Source organism: Lissotriton vulgaris, chromosome 7 (assembly GCF_964263255.1).
Source record: "Lissotriton vulgaris chromosome 7, aLisVul1.2, whole genome shotgun sequence".
Taxonomy (NCBI): domain Eukaryota; kingdom Metazoa; phylum Chordata; class Amphibia; order Caudata; family Salamandridae; genus Lissotriton; species Lissotriton vulgaris.
This window is the reverse complement of record NC_141695.1, coordinates 865,840,727-865,855,004: the sequence shown is the minus strand read 5'-3', so window position 1 is coordinate 865,855,004 and position 14,278 is coordinate 865,840,727. Positions and strand designations below refer to the sequence as shown.

Genomic DNA, 14,278 nt, shown 5'->3' with positions numbered 1-14,278 from the left:
TCATAAACACTGATGTTTCTCACACACTGCTGTCTTTCTTACACACAATGCTGTCTCTCATACACACTGCTGTCTCTCATACACACTGCTGTCTCTCACACTGCAGGTGTGGGATGTGGGTTTCCACCTCATATCTGGAGTTTGGGCTCTGCTGCGTTTCATGGGTATTTTTTGTTTTACATACTCCCCAGGTCCTTAGTGGTAGCTTCAGAAGCTTTTGTTTTGGGGGGAGGGATGTTGGGGTCAGATCTCAGCCCCAAGCCCCGACCCCTCATCATGACCTTGTGCCCTCATGCCTCGTAAAGGCATTTGGTTTCCGATTTTGTCCCTTTATAGACACATCTCCTATAAGATCCTCCCCCCCCAAATCCCCTCCCCCATTGTGAAATGTATCTGCAAGTTGGCATACCTGGGCAGTAATGTTGTGGCAGTAAATGGATCACTGCAAAAATGCAGCGTACAATTCATTCATTTTCTAGTCCGCTGCAGGCAGAAAGCAGATAATGCGAAAACTGAGATTTTGCACCCGATTCAATTTTGCATACTACGGCTAAGAAAATAAAAATAATTGCCCATGCAAACTAAGCCACACACACACACACACACACAGCCACACACACAGCCACACACACACACACACACACTGAGCCACACACACACACAGAGCCACACAGACACACACAGCATAAACTACAAAACAAGCATTTACAATGCAATGGTTTCGCCTTTGGAAAAGTTAGAGTTATTGGCATTGTAAATGACAAAATTTGTATTTATGTGTTGGTTTTGAAAACAGATAAATAAATGGCATTGTCATTTACATTGCCATTAGCTTAATCTCTGCAGTCACTCTGCACTCTCTAGCACTCCCTAGCACTCCCTACTCACTCTGCACTCTCTAGCACTCCCTAGAGCTCCCTATTCACTCTGCACTCTCTAGCACTCCCTAGCACTCCCTACTCACTCTGCACTCTCTAGCACTCCCTAGAACTCCCTACTCACTCTGCACTCTCTAGAACTCCCTAGAACTCCCTACTCACTCTGCACTCTCTAGCACTCCCTATGCACTCTGCACTCCCTATGCACTCTCCACTCCCCATGCACTCTCCACTCCCCATGCACTCTCCACTCCCCATGCACTCTCCACTCCCCATGCTCTATGCACTCTGCACTCCCTCTGCACTCCCTCTGCACTCTATGCACTCTGCACTCCCTATGCACTCTCCACTCTGCACTCTATGCACTCTGCACTCTATGCACTCTGCACTCCCTATGCACTCTCCACTCTGCACTCTATGCACTCTGCACTCCCTATGCACTCTGCACTCTATGCACTCTGCACTCCCTATGCACTCTGCACTCCCTATGCACTCTGCACTCTATGCACTCTGCACTCCCTATGCACTCTGCACTCCCTATGCACTCTGCACTCCCTATGCACTCTGCACTCTATGCACTCTGCACTCCCTATGCACTCAGCACTCCCTATGCACTCAGCACTCCCTATGCACTCAGCACTCCCTATGCACTCAGCACTCCCTATGCACTCTCCACTCCCTATGCACTCTCCACTCCCCATGCACTCTGCACTCCCCATGCTCTATGCACTCTGCACTCCCTATGCACTCTCCACTCTCCACTCTCTATGCACTCTCCACTCTCTATGCACTCTCCACTCTCTATGCACTCTCCACTCTCTATGCACTCTCCACTCCCTATGCACTCTCCACTCTGCACTCCATGCACTCTGCACTCCCTATGCACTCTCCACTCTGCACTCCCTATGCACTCTCCACTCTGCACTCCCTATGCACTCTGTATGCACTCTGCACTCCCCACTCTCCACTCCCTATGCACTTCCCACTCCCTATGCACTCACAGGTTTCATTGGTTCTATGGGTGAGGTGAGATGCGCATTACACCAGCGCGGGTTTCGTTGGTTCTATGGGTGAGGTGAGATGCGCATTGCACCTGCGCGGGTTTCGTTGGTTCTATGGGTGAGGTGAGTGAGTTGCTCCAGCTGAGGTTTCGTTGGCTCTATGGGTGAGGTGAGGTGAGATGCTCCAGCGGGGGTTTCGTTGGTTCTATGGGTGAGGTGAGATGCGCATTGCCCCAGCGTGGGTTTCGTTGGTTCTATGGGTGAGCTGAGATGCGGATGCCCCAGCGTGGGTTTCATTGGTTCTATGGGTGAGCTGAGGTGAGTTGCTCCAGCGTGGGTTTCGTTGGTTCTATGGGTGAGGTGAGGTGAAGGGATCACTGCCCAGAGCTGGACTCTTTGGTTTTGCGGGTGAGTGAGTTCAGGTGCTGGCTGCCTCGGAGCAGGTCCCTCCGTGCTCCCGGAGGGCGCTCGACGCCTCTACAACCTGCCTCATGTCCTTGTCACTTTTCTCCTCACACCAAAGGCGGCGCATTCATGAGGTTGTCTCTTTATTTTTCTCCTGTCCCCTTTCTTCAATTTTCCCCTCTGACGCCCTCTCTTTTTTCGGGAATAATCGCTTTCTTCGCCTGTTTGCTTTGGGGGCTTTTCATCCATGGCCGGTTCAGAAAGGCGTCCCGCCCCCTTTCTGTGCGTCCTTTGAAGCCCCTCGCCTGTCCGCGTCCTGGCCGGCCTGTCACTCGGGGGACCTTTGTATGCCCCCGGCCCCCACCTCCTCCGGAGCACATTTCTGCCCCCTCCCTCCCAAGCCCAGGGTTCGGGTGATCGATTCTCCTAGGAAGGGCCCACGGCAAGGTGCTCAATCCCCCTTTATTCCTACATTCCTTAATTCATCCGCACCGTCCTTCCTTCCTTCTTGATCCATACTTCGGGACCTTATTCTGTCACTCATTCAATGTTTTCAGTCTTTCGTTCTCTCATTCTTTCGTTCTTCTCTTTCTCCTCCCGTATACTTTTCCATTCCCTCTTCCTTTCTTCCGTATATTCTTCCTTCCTTTCACTGTGTATTCCCTTCTATTATCTCTCTATTGCTTTCCTCCACGTCCTCCCTTCTTCCTCCTTTCCTCGATTCCCTTCTCCTCCCGCCTCATGTTTTCCTTTCTTTTTTCATTCCTTTATGTATAACACCCTAGTCTTCAGTCTATCATTCTGTCTTACCCATCTCCTAGTTTATTCCCTCAATCACTCCTCTCTCCCCTCCTTCATTCGCGTCCTCCTAGTTCCCCGTCTCTCTCTTGAGACTCGTGAAACAGGCACACGACGCACCCTTCATACCTTAGAAGCAAAGAGCAGGCATGTCCAAAACCAGGGCTTTTCCCAGATTTTTGGGCCATAAGCTTCAGTTTCAGGAAGTAAAATGAATATTTTCTACGGAACTTGGTTTGGGCTTAAGTGGCTTGTAGCGGCAAGACGCCCGTGTGAGAACAAGGCGCTAAATAACTAAACAAAAAATCTATAACGCAAACGAGATATTGTGTTTGTTGCAAGTCAGTGATGTCGGGGAAGGATCAGCCTGCACAGCACTCAGAACCACCATCGCGCCTCTAGCCGCTACGAGCGCGAACTCCGTCCTGAATTGTAACGATGTATAAAGGGCTCGTTACGCCGGAGCACAGCACGTTTCTAAGCGCTACTGGTGCATCAGAACACTAACTGGGAAATATTACGTCAATTGTTTTCTCTCCAGGATTAGCAATGTTGAAAATGTGGGCGTAGGGGTGAGACCTGAACGGCCTGCTTGAAAAGCAGCTATGAGGTGTGGGTCATTTTTCAGGGTTTGCCTGACTACAATCAAGTGTGTGTGTGTGTATGTATATGTATACACATGCAACCAGACCCGTTGTCATAGGTAACACACTCACTTATATATATGTTAACTATGACAACGGGTTGGTTGTATGACTGCGCAGTCTTTGAGGGCGGGCATGGGGGAAGGACACTTCTAGCTCCTAGACCAGGGGAAAAGCGCTCCAGTGTCCGGCATCTAGGCTCACCTTGAAAAATGTCCTACATTTTTTCGCGTCATGAAAAAATGTAGGACATTTTTCAAGGTGCAGCGTTACCCCGGTTCTCAGATAGTTTATGCTCGCGGCTTCCGGTACTGTCCGCCCGTCGGCGGCTCCGGGATCAGCACGTAAGCCGCGCTAGTGGCGTCCGTGACAACCTCGGGCAAACCTTTCAACCCTCCTCGGATATAACACGCATTTCGAAATCTTTATAAAGCACGAATGAGGCGTGTTCAATAGTGAACTGGAAACGGCAGCCTTTGCCGCCCCGGCCCCGCTCGTCTTCTGGAGCCAGGTTCCTCTTGGTGAAATATTTAGGCGCTATTGTGGAAGCGCAGACTCTGGATACAAGGGGTGAGCGTCCAAGAGAGGCGCACTGTCCCTGGGCAGTTACATTGATGATCGCGCCTCGGCGAGCCCCAGCACTGCACGTAGGCGCTAGACGCCGAGATCGCCAGCAAATCCAACCCCGTCTATCATCTGTGCGAGGTTGGCAAACCTCGAAAAATGCTCATCACAGCGCTTGGACACAGCCCCCTGCATAAACAAGCGCTATATAGAATGTATCACTATTATTATTTGTCTCCCCCAGGGAGAAGCCCCTACCTGCAGCAGGAAGGCTGGAGCCCGCACCTACGGGGTCCTGCTTGGATTCCATGAACAAACGCAGCGCCTGCAGACACGACGGGCAACAGTAGCGCCTCTGTTCAATTCGATGTTAGAAATAATATACGGCGTGCGCAAATAAGAAAACTGTGCATAAAGGGCTTGTACGCATTAAGGTATGTTCACTCTGGTATCACAAGACGGCCAAGCATCGGTGTACTGCGGGAAACGTGCACAGGACAGCGAGGGGAGGGGGGACGGCGGGAGGAGGGACACGGAGGAAGGCAGGACAGCAGCAAGCACGGCCCGGCCGGACCAGATTCGGGGGCGTTCCCGGCTTTTGGCTGACGTAGCATGACGTAGCCAAAAGCCAAAAATTCTCGGGAACGCCCCCGAATCTGGTCCGGCCATGACGGACGCCTCTCTGTTCCAATGGCTAGCCTCTATTTATGGAGCTAGCCAATGAAACAGAGGGCGGGATTCCTGAGCCACATACTGTAATCATCAGATTTCTCCTGCGCAAAAGCTGCTTGCGCAGCTTTGCTGTCGAAACCTAAAAAATGAGTACCCCCTTTAATTTCAATAATTCTGTCCCCTCACTCCAGCAGAGGATAAGCGAATACCTCATCTATCCTGTGTCAGTGACTCGATATCCCACTATAGACTGACCCTTTCCCTTTAAAACTTCCTTCCCTCCCGTCCCACCAAAGATTACCTAACAGCTCTCACAAGGGGTTCCTCACGGACTCTCATCCTTATGAAGCAACGGCGAGGTAGATGACTCATTCGGTGCAACAGAAAGAGAGGCGTGACTAACATTCGAATCCGGATTTAAAGACAGCCACATTTCCTTTGCGGACTACATGGCAAATTAGCAGGGAAGAAGAAAATGAGCTTGCTGCCTAGATGCTGTGATATAATTTCTACTATAGGTAGCGAGCGACTGGGCGCTAGATGTTAAAAAAAAAATGGCCATTGCATCCATGATAAACGTGGGCACATTACCTAGAAGATTGTTTTTGTCAGTTACAGTGTGGATTCCCACTGGAGAAGCTGGGACATTGCCTAATTTTTACTATTAGGAGTAACATGGTGGACCTTACTCAGGGGCAACCAGCTAAGCAAAACGTTTGGAAGCCACTCTTTAAATTAAATACAATCTGCAATTACTAAGTAAAAATCTAGATAAAAACCAGGCTGCCTTCCATGTGTTTTGAATGTAAGTTTTGCAAATTGATATTTCTTTCAAAATAAATCTGTGCAGCCAGGCACCTGACATCAAGTGAGCCATGTTTGTTTTTAGGTCTCACCTAGGCAGCGCATGCACTGTCTCTATGAAACATGCTGTATCTTCTGTATGGACTTTCGGTTCGCCCTTTGCTTTTCATTCGTGCCTTTGTGTATCTTTTAAAGTCCAGTTCTTTTGGGAGGTGAGCAGGGCCGGACTGGCCATAGCGGGCACCAGGCATTTCCCAGGTGGGCCGGAGGTGTGGGGGCCTGTTTTGTGCCCAAGGGGGCTAGTTTTGTTACAGAGGGCCTATTTCGAAGAAGTGCTGTATATCGGTCCCCTGTAACAAAAGCTGGAGTGGTGCTTTTTGCTAGCCCCCGCTCCCAGGACCGGTTGGGCAGCAATATTCCAGGTCTGGTTGTTGTTCCCTGTCTGGCCCTAGTGGTGAATCCGTCCCATGGCGACTGGCTCTTTCACGTCTTCTTTCGCCTGTGTGCATTTATGTTGTTTTCAAGAGACTTTTTTTTTTGTTTGCCTTGCCTAAGGTTTGTGGATTTTGGGATTTTAGGGGTGGTGAAACAACCATGCTTAAGCGCTATGTGGTTAGCTGATGTCATTTTTTGTTTAACGCTGTTTACTCTTCTGTAGTTTTGTTGAAGCGCTATAAAGTAATTGACAGCAGTAAATCACCAAAGAGGAATGGTGTGGGCTCAGTGCATCAGGACAGAGAAGAGTATCTCAGATTATTGCGGCGCTGTCCTGGCCGAAGCCGCCTCCGAGGGAATCTGTAGCGGTAAGGGCTGTGCTGGTGTTTCCTGCAGTGTCTGCTCTGCTCCTCGGCACATCCAGTGGTACAGCTGTAGAGTTCACCTGCAACTGTTTGCTGTCCACACCCACTGATAAGACCATAGGCAAGGACTAGGAGTGCTCACAGTGCGCACAGGGACTGTGGGTACCTTTAGATAGGCCACGCCCCCAGCCCTGTAAAGACGCCCCTTTTCACAGAAAGTTGTCAGGGCATCTTCTGCCTCCATTCTATACTTTTGCCATGACATTAGAGGCACATCCAGTGGTACAGCTGTAGAGTTCACCTACAACAGTTTGCTGTCCACACCCCCACTGGCAAGACCATAGGCAAGGACTAGGAGTGCTCAGAGTGTGCACAGGGACTGTGGGTACCTTTAGATAGGCCACGCCCCCAGCCCTGTAAAGACGCCCCTTTTCACAGAAAGTTGTCAGGGCATCTTCTGCCTCCATTCTATACTTTTGTCATGACATTAGTGACACTTCTGGAGCAGAAACTGGTCCTGTGGTGTCGTATTTCCATTTGTAGTACTGCGACTAGCACTCTACTGTGCCTCTTAACATCACTTCCTTCACAGCAGCCGTGGCTCTGCCACACTCCAGTCCGACCTGGGCTGGAGAATTACTTTTTTGGGGATGGCTTTTGTGTTGGGGGTTTGTTCATTTCGAGTAATATGTTTTTTCCTGTGCAACCCCTACATAAAACACGGGTTGTAAATTCGCAATCCGGATTCTCTTTAATCTGAACAAAAAGTTTTATTAACAAGCTCTATTGTTTCAAAGGCGTGTTAATTCTCACGTCTGTATTTGAAACGCCGTGTTTTCTTTCGCGTTACCTGTTTAACCATTAATAGCCACCAAGATAACATGCAGAAAACTATTAAATTAACTTTTTTTCTATTACAAGCCTTCCAAGTGGTCCCAACAACGTATGCCAGCGACACCCACACCTGGATTTTTACTCTAATCACGGTGCATTCTGGGGCCTGTAGTTTTGCCATTAATACTGTCATCATGGTCTCAAAATTATGAACATTTACAGTGAGGGCGGTTAAAGCGCCACACTATCTGAAGATGTAATTCTTGACATGGAGCTTTCTGGTACTCATGTTTTAAAAATACACAATATCCAGAAGGAGAAGTGTTCAGGTAACACTATGTTTCAATATCTTTACCCTTCACGGAGAGCTCCTTATACCAGAGTTCTGCTTATAGCAGGTAGAGGCCATTACGACCCATTGTATTGTATAGTATTTCAGATTTTATATAGCGGTTACTACCACCTATGTTGGATGCTGAGCTGGACTGTTGTTACCTAAACCCAGCAAATCTTAGCATTTAAGGTAGACAGATTGTTGCAATAAGTTGTAAGTATCCTTGATCTTTACCTTGGTTTTCCCCTTATTACCTTTTCCCCCTTCTACCCTTGGTATCTCTCTCCTTGGAACTTTGGATGTGAAGCTCAACTTAGAATGTTGGCACACTAGCTGGCTAAATGGGGGATGTCCAGTGTGGGTTGACAGATCAGCTGTTTTGGACAAAGTTGCTCAGCATCAATCTGAGTACAAAGCCAGATAAAAGCGGGGAACAAGTAACAGAGGTTGGCACACTGGTCAATGGGTAGTAATCAAAATACCTTGTACAGCTCATTGTAAGACCTCGTCTTTTTCCAAAGCTTTGAGGATAAAAAGTTAACAGATACTCTGTTCTTCTGGAAGATGGAAGCACTTGGAGCATGGACAATGTAGCTAATTGCCCCAATGTATTCATACCTGACAATAACGGCCCAGACGAGCCTGTGGACACTTTTCCTATGATTAAACCAACCACAGATGTCAGAAGTCGCCGTCCTCCTTGTTGGCAAAATGACTACCAAACGTAATTTCTTGTCCTGCAATTTACCATTGTTTTCCTTTGTTTTTTTTGACCTTCCCTTGTAATAAGCTGGAAGTATCCTTGATATTTTATTTACCTTGGTTTTCCCCTTCTTACCTCCCCCCCCCCCCCTTCCCCCTCTGCCCTTCTATCCTTGGTATCTCCCTCCTTGGAACTTTGGATGTGAAGCTCAACTTGGAATGTTGGCACACTGCTTGTCAGTTGGTGCTTGAGAACCAGCGAATAAAGGATGTTATTTACTCTTTGGAGTTTTCATTCTTCTCATAACACAGATGTATGTATATCCCCCAGCAGGACCACTCTTTTTTAACCCTTTCGATGCTGATGACGAGCTCGGCTCGTCATGATGCACGGTTGAGCTGTGCTGATGACGAGCTGAGCTCGTCATGAATAATGTAAGATATGAATATCCAGCACAGGACGGGAAAACTGCTAGCAGCCAAGGTGTTAATGACCCCATCACTCTGCAGTACTTGTAACATGAGGATCACACATGCTGGGCTTTGGCATTCAAATCTGATTGCCCAATGCCATAGTGTGCTTGAACCATATACACTTTCATCCAGCTCTCATGACTACATCATGTGATGTTGCATCTGGCTGAACTCAGCTTTGTTTTCCTGACCATATATCATTGCCCCGTAGTTTAAATTCATTATAGTGAGGCCGCCCTGCCTATTAGGCACACCAGTCTGGAGAAACTGCATACATTTCCCTTACAGCGGTAGAGAGACGGCGGAGCGGAGCTAAACGGTCTCTCCCTCAAGGGATGATCCTGAGTGCAGTGTTGCTTGCAATAATCAGTGCCTATCTGCTGCTAGTCTAGACATGGCCTGAACGCAACTGTAATGTCTGTGAAATGTCCGTGTAAGGATACTAACCAATATCTCTAAATGCAAAGTGGTCTTCGATAACAAGTGCAGACTGGTTGAGGGTGTCATTTAACAAAAACGCAGCCAATGCTCAGCTCGCTACGGTTAAAGCTGCTCTCCAAACATTAAATTATATATACACCCATTGGTGAGTATTGGTCTTTATGTTTCATTATAAAGAACGATCGAAAGATGTTTCCCATTCTGAGAAGGAATAATAAATATTGAAAAATGCCTTGTTTAGTTAAATATTTGTATTAATAAAAGATTAGGGCTTACAAATAAATACACCATATCTCACGAGCCATGATGAAATGGGATAGCTAACCAGTTTGTTTTAGGGAACAACTAGATCTTTATTTTATTTTTTTAATTCTTGAAGATGGCTTATTATCTATTTTTCTGTAGGTTGATCCAAAGCTTCCAATTCTTGGATGTTCAGTGTGACACACAACAACACACAATTCCAACCCACGTAATTCACTGCCACACAATTCAACACCAACCATTACACTCCACATACCACTCAACCCAACATGATTCAACTCCACACAATTACTCTCTGCTCAATACCACATAAATACATCCCACTTAAAACGACTCTGACACATAGCAACAATCCGCATAGAAACACTCCAGACCATGCCATATAATCCCAATCAGCATAATTCCACTCAGTGCCACGCAGTCTCACGCAACACAATTCAACTCCACACATTTCCATTGCGCACTGTATAATTCAACACTAAACCACATCATTCAACTCAACAACACAATACACCACATACATCCAGTCCACACCAGAGAATTCCACATCATGTCACAAAGTCATCAGCACACCACATAATCAAACTCCACTACATTCCACTCCACAAAACAAAATACTTTTCCATCTAATTGCACTCCATAAAACAGTCCCACTTCACATAATTCCAGTACACTAAATACCATATAATCACTATCCACATAATTCCACTGCACACCATGCTACACAAATCCACCACACAATTCCACCATTAACAATTCCAACCCAGCCCACATAATTCCACTCCACACTACATACATCGACTCCACAACACATGGGTAAAAGACATTATCTATTTACAACAACACTCTCGCAAAAGCAACACCTATTGGATTTGCCACTGCTTGCTTATTTACCTTTAGAGTGACAGTGATAATCTCCCTCTGTGAGCGCCCTTTCTATCACAGACCGTGCATCCCATTCTGCAAAATTGCGTTCTTGGGACCTACTGAGCGGAAAAGAAACCGTGCAGCTGGGGAATAACGAAGCGCTTCGCATGGCATTACTTTCTCCGACAGCGCACCAAGGCATCTACAGATGTAAAGAAACTTTAGCCCACGTCATCACTTGGCACTCACATATCATGCACTGCTAAAACAATTTGGCTTTTGTAAATTCAGTGGATACCTTTCAACGGAAGGTGTGCTCAATTTGCTATCTTATTGTGTTAAGCATAACTTGCCACTGCTGCTGATTCCTATGGCCCATCACTAACATTCTGTGTGGGGCTGTATCACTATGTTATAGTGCTGTTTACTTGCACCAAGGCACTTTGCTTTCTATCAGTGTGTTAAAAAGCCTTGGAATGTGTCTGTAAATATTTCCTAAGGAAAGCATGTATTCTTGAATCGGACTGCACTACCCATTGTGTAGTATTTGTAAAGCGCTTCAACTCCCTTCAGGGCCCCAAAGCACGTTTCTCGAGGTTAGTTGTGCAGTGTTGGTAGATATTAAGTTAGATGGTGAGGCCTGTGCCGGACGCAAGGGCTGTTGCGCGCAAAGTGGGGAGGGGTGTTTCAATTACTCAGTGGCGAGCTTGGTCATGCGCTTGGTCGTAAATGTGGGGTGCAGAGAGGTGCTGGCCATGAGTCCTGCTTTCAGATTGTACCTGCTTCCTAATGTCATACCTGAACCACAGGTCGTCACGTGACGTTGCAAAAGTAGTTTACCAGTGATTAAAGCACTGTTTTATTTCTTCCTCCATGTTTGATCATTTACTCAAACTTTAATGCTTAAATAATACATGTAACAATTTCACAACATGCTCTTCGGGTGTGATTGCTCATTATGCAGTCCTGAATCATGACGTTTCTGGTGCATGCTTGAGGCAGCAGGAATCCTCTAGCCTGTGGCCTGCCCCTGAACATACGTGTGCTTCAACCTTTGAGCAGGCTCTCTCTTCACTAATGATAAGATGAGCTGTATTGGCGTCTTTTTTTTATGTTTTACTTGTGTGGAGTGCTCAAGTAATTCCAGGAGTGGCGCTATAAAATAAGTTAGAGGTCACCTGCAGCAATCACAATGTATACTGTACGGGACTCAATTGCTCCCTAACTAGGTTTTCAGTACTACCAGTACATACATACTTCTGTGTAAATGAGCAAAGGCAAAGAAAGCAGTGTTTACTTCTATTCCATTTGTCATTTCATTGTTTGCAGGAGCAAGCCACAAGCGACACTGTAAGGTGTTTTTCAGCCTTGGCTAGTAGACTGTGCATTGTCCACTAGAATACATGTGTTTCCCAGAAGTCTTCTTAGCGTGCTTCTCTTCCCCTCTCCTTAGTTCTCTCACCCAATGGTTCTCCCCCGCCCCATCCATATTGTACTTGTTTGTGTGCTCCCGAAACCTATATTTCTTTTTAGCCCAAGTGCATCTCTCCTTCTGACTCCAGGTTGCTCTCGCACTAGTTTGCTTTTCTCCCCGCTTCACATTGCTCACTGCGCGCCCTCAGTGTTGCGACCCCCACCCGCACCCTTTGTTGCTTCATTTCCTACCCTCGCCATGGTGCTTTCGCGCCCCCAACCACCCGTTTCCTACCCCCAACCTCCATTGTACCTATACTGCTTCTGTACCCCCTGCATGTGATGAGTCCCTCAGCCTGCTTTCCAAAAAATAAATATAAAGGTTTCTGTGCATATTTTTATTTTTATTTGATGATCGGAGTCGGAGTAGCACATCAAAAGGAAAAAAACTGTTGCATAATTTTGTAGGTGCATTTTGTTTTCCTATTTAGCCACGCTCCACAGCAATGTGGATGATGTGCAACATGGGAAACCAGTATTGGCAAACGAAAAGTTTCCAAAGGCGAGGCCAATTGGATTTGCAAATGCTTGTTTTTCTATGTGGTAAATTTATTGTATTTCCATACAGTATTAGCTCCTCATATTTTTCCTTTGTGAAAGGAACTCTGCTTGTGTACCTTATTCAGTCCCAACTTTTTCGCTATGCATTCCTGGACATTTAGTCCTGCTTCTATATCCGGACTACAGAGAGCTCTGTATGAATTACTTGTAATTTCTGTATCGCTTGAATGTTTCGTTTCCCCCAAATCTGATTTCCCCATTTTGTCACAAAGGTTGAGACAACAGTGCTTTACAAAGAAGTAGGAGGAACACAATGTGGTGGAACATTCCGTTTTATGCACCTCCTTAGGATGCTTTTTTGATACAACTACGAAATCTAACGAATATGCTATATTGTTTTTCTTGCTCTCTTTTAGGTGCTGAACGTCCAAGATGCATTGGTGATGTCCCTTTTCTGAATCCTGATTACACTATTTGACATATTCCTGCGTTTATGATTTTTCTCCAGCGCCCCCTAGGCCTTTAGGCAAGGGCCCCAAACTTCTTTCTCTGCTCCATGAACATTTTTTTCCTCTCCATGGAGCTGTTCAGCTACGTTTTTACCTTTTTGGCCTTTGCTGGACTCCCTGCTGTCAGTGCTGTTGAGGATCTCTCCACCAATGGGACGGATCTGACCATTCCACTCTCCGTTTCCAATCACTCCGCCTCTCGTTCCCACCTACAACTGATGGCCGATTCCCCAACACATCATGACATCATTGCAAAGGAAGGCACAAGCACACGGATCAGCTGTAGCCTCAACATCAGTAGGCTTGAAGATATCCAGTGGTACAACTCCAAGGGTCACCTGCTGCGTGAAGCTGAAGGAGGTGAGCAGTGTCATGGTGACACCCTCTGTAAATCAGAGCCATCTCTGTGATGTATGAGAAGTTTGGAAGCAGAGTGCACGCACCAATAGAACATTTCTTACATTTAGCGTACATTAGAACTATCCCACCCAGTAGCAGAATGCTTAAGGTACTTGATATATTGTGATTTTCTTGAGTTAATTAGCACAAGGCTAATTTACTTGAGTAAAAATTCACGGTGTTAACAAAAAGTAACTTGTAAAATAAAAAAAACGAATGAAAAGAAATAAAGATAGAGGGAGGACGAGGCTCAGACTGTATAAATAAATAAATTTTTTATTAACAAGGTGAAAGAAAAATAAAAGAAACAAAGCAAAGGCGCTCTGCCACTATTCCGATCGGTCCAGAACAACTACTTTGTTGCCCTCTTTTGCAGCTTCAAGGCTAAAAAAGTCTTTTACACTAGGAGGCTACTTTCTCGTCTAACTTTGTCCCTGTGATATTTGGGTATTGTTTAACTTCCACAAATATTTTTGGATTGGAGGTAATAAGTCCTTTGTTATTTGCACAGAAGGTTCTCACCACCGGAGGAGAAAAGGGACAAAGCATCATCTGTGGAAGGGACTAAGAAATATTGATGGAAGACCAGGGGTAATTAGGGTATGGAAGACTTAGAAAGGAGAATATTGTTGGTGGTTGTAACTGTGAGAGGGAAGGGGTGATCAGAAAGAAGAATGGGGAAAGAACGGCATAGCAAGGAATACTCGACAAGATAACCAGGGGGTTCAGGAGCTGAGGGCCAGTGCAGAATTAGAGGTATAACAGGCAAGCATGGGGCATTGCGGGAGGGTCAAGGAATTGAGCTGGTCTTCATAAAACAAAAATTACAACAATTTTATGTCTGCTGAGGTGAAGGCTTCGAGAAGAAACAAAATATTGAATGCCCTCGCTTTAGATTTCTTGTTAAATGTACC

The 14,278-nt window shown here is 46.3% G+C and overlaps 1 protein-coding gene across 1 annotated transcript in view; it reads left to right on the top strand.

Moving 5' to 3' along the window:
- MFAP3 (microfibril associated protein 3) overlaps nt 1–14,278 on the top strand; it is a 35,210-nt gene that overhangs the window by 10,785 nt on the left and 10,147 nt on the right. Inside the window, exon 2 of the mRNA XM_086931258.1 lies at nt 12,873–13,325. Coding sequence (XP_086787384.1) covers nt 13,013–13,325 — 313 coding nt within the window. The 5' untranslated portion in view covers nt 12,873–13,012. The remainder of the gene's footprint in view (nt 1–12,872; nt 13,326–14,278) is intronic.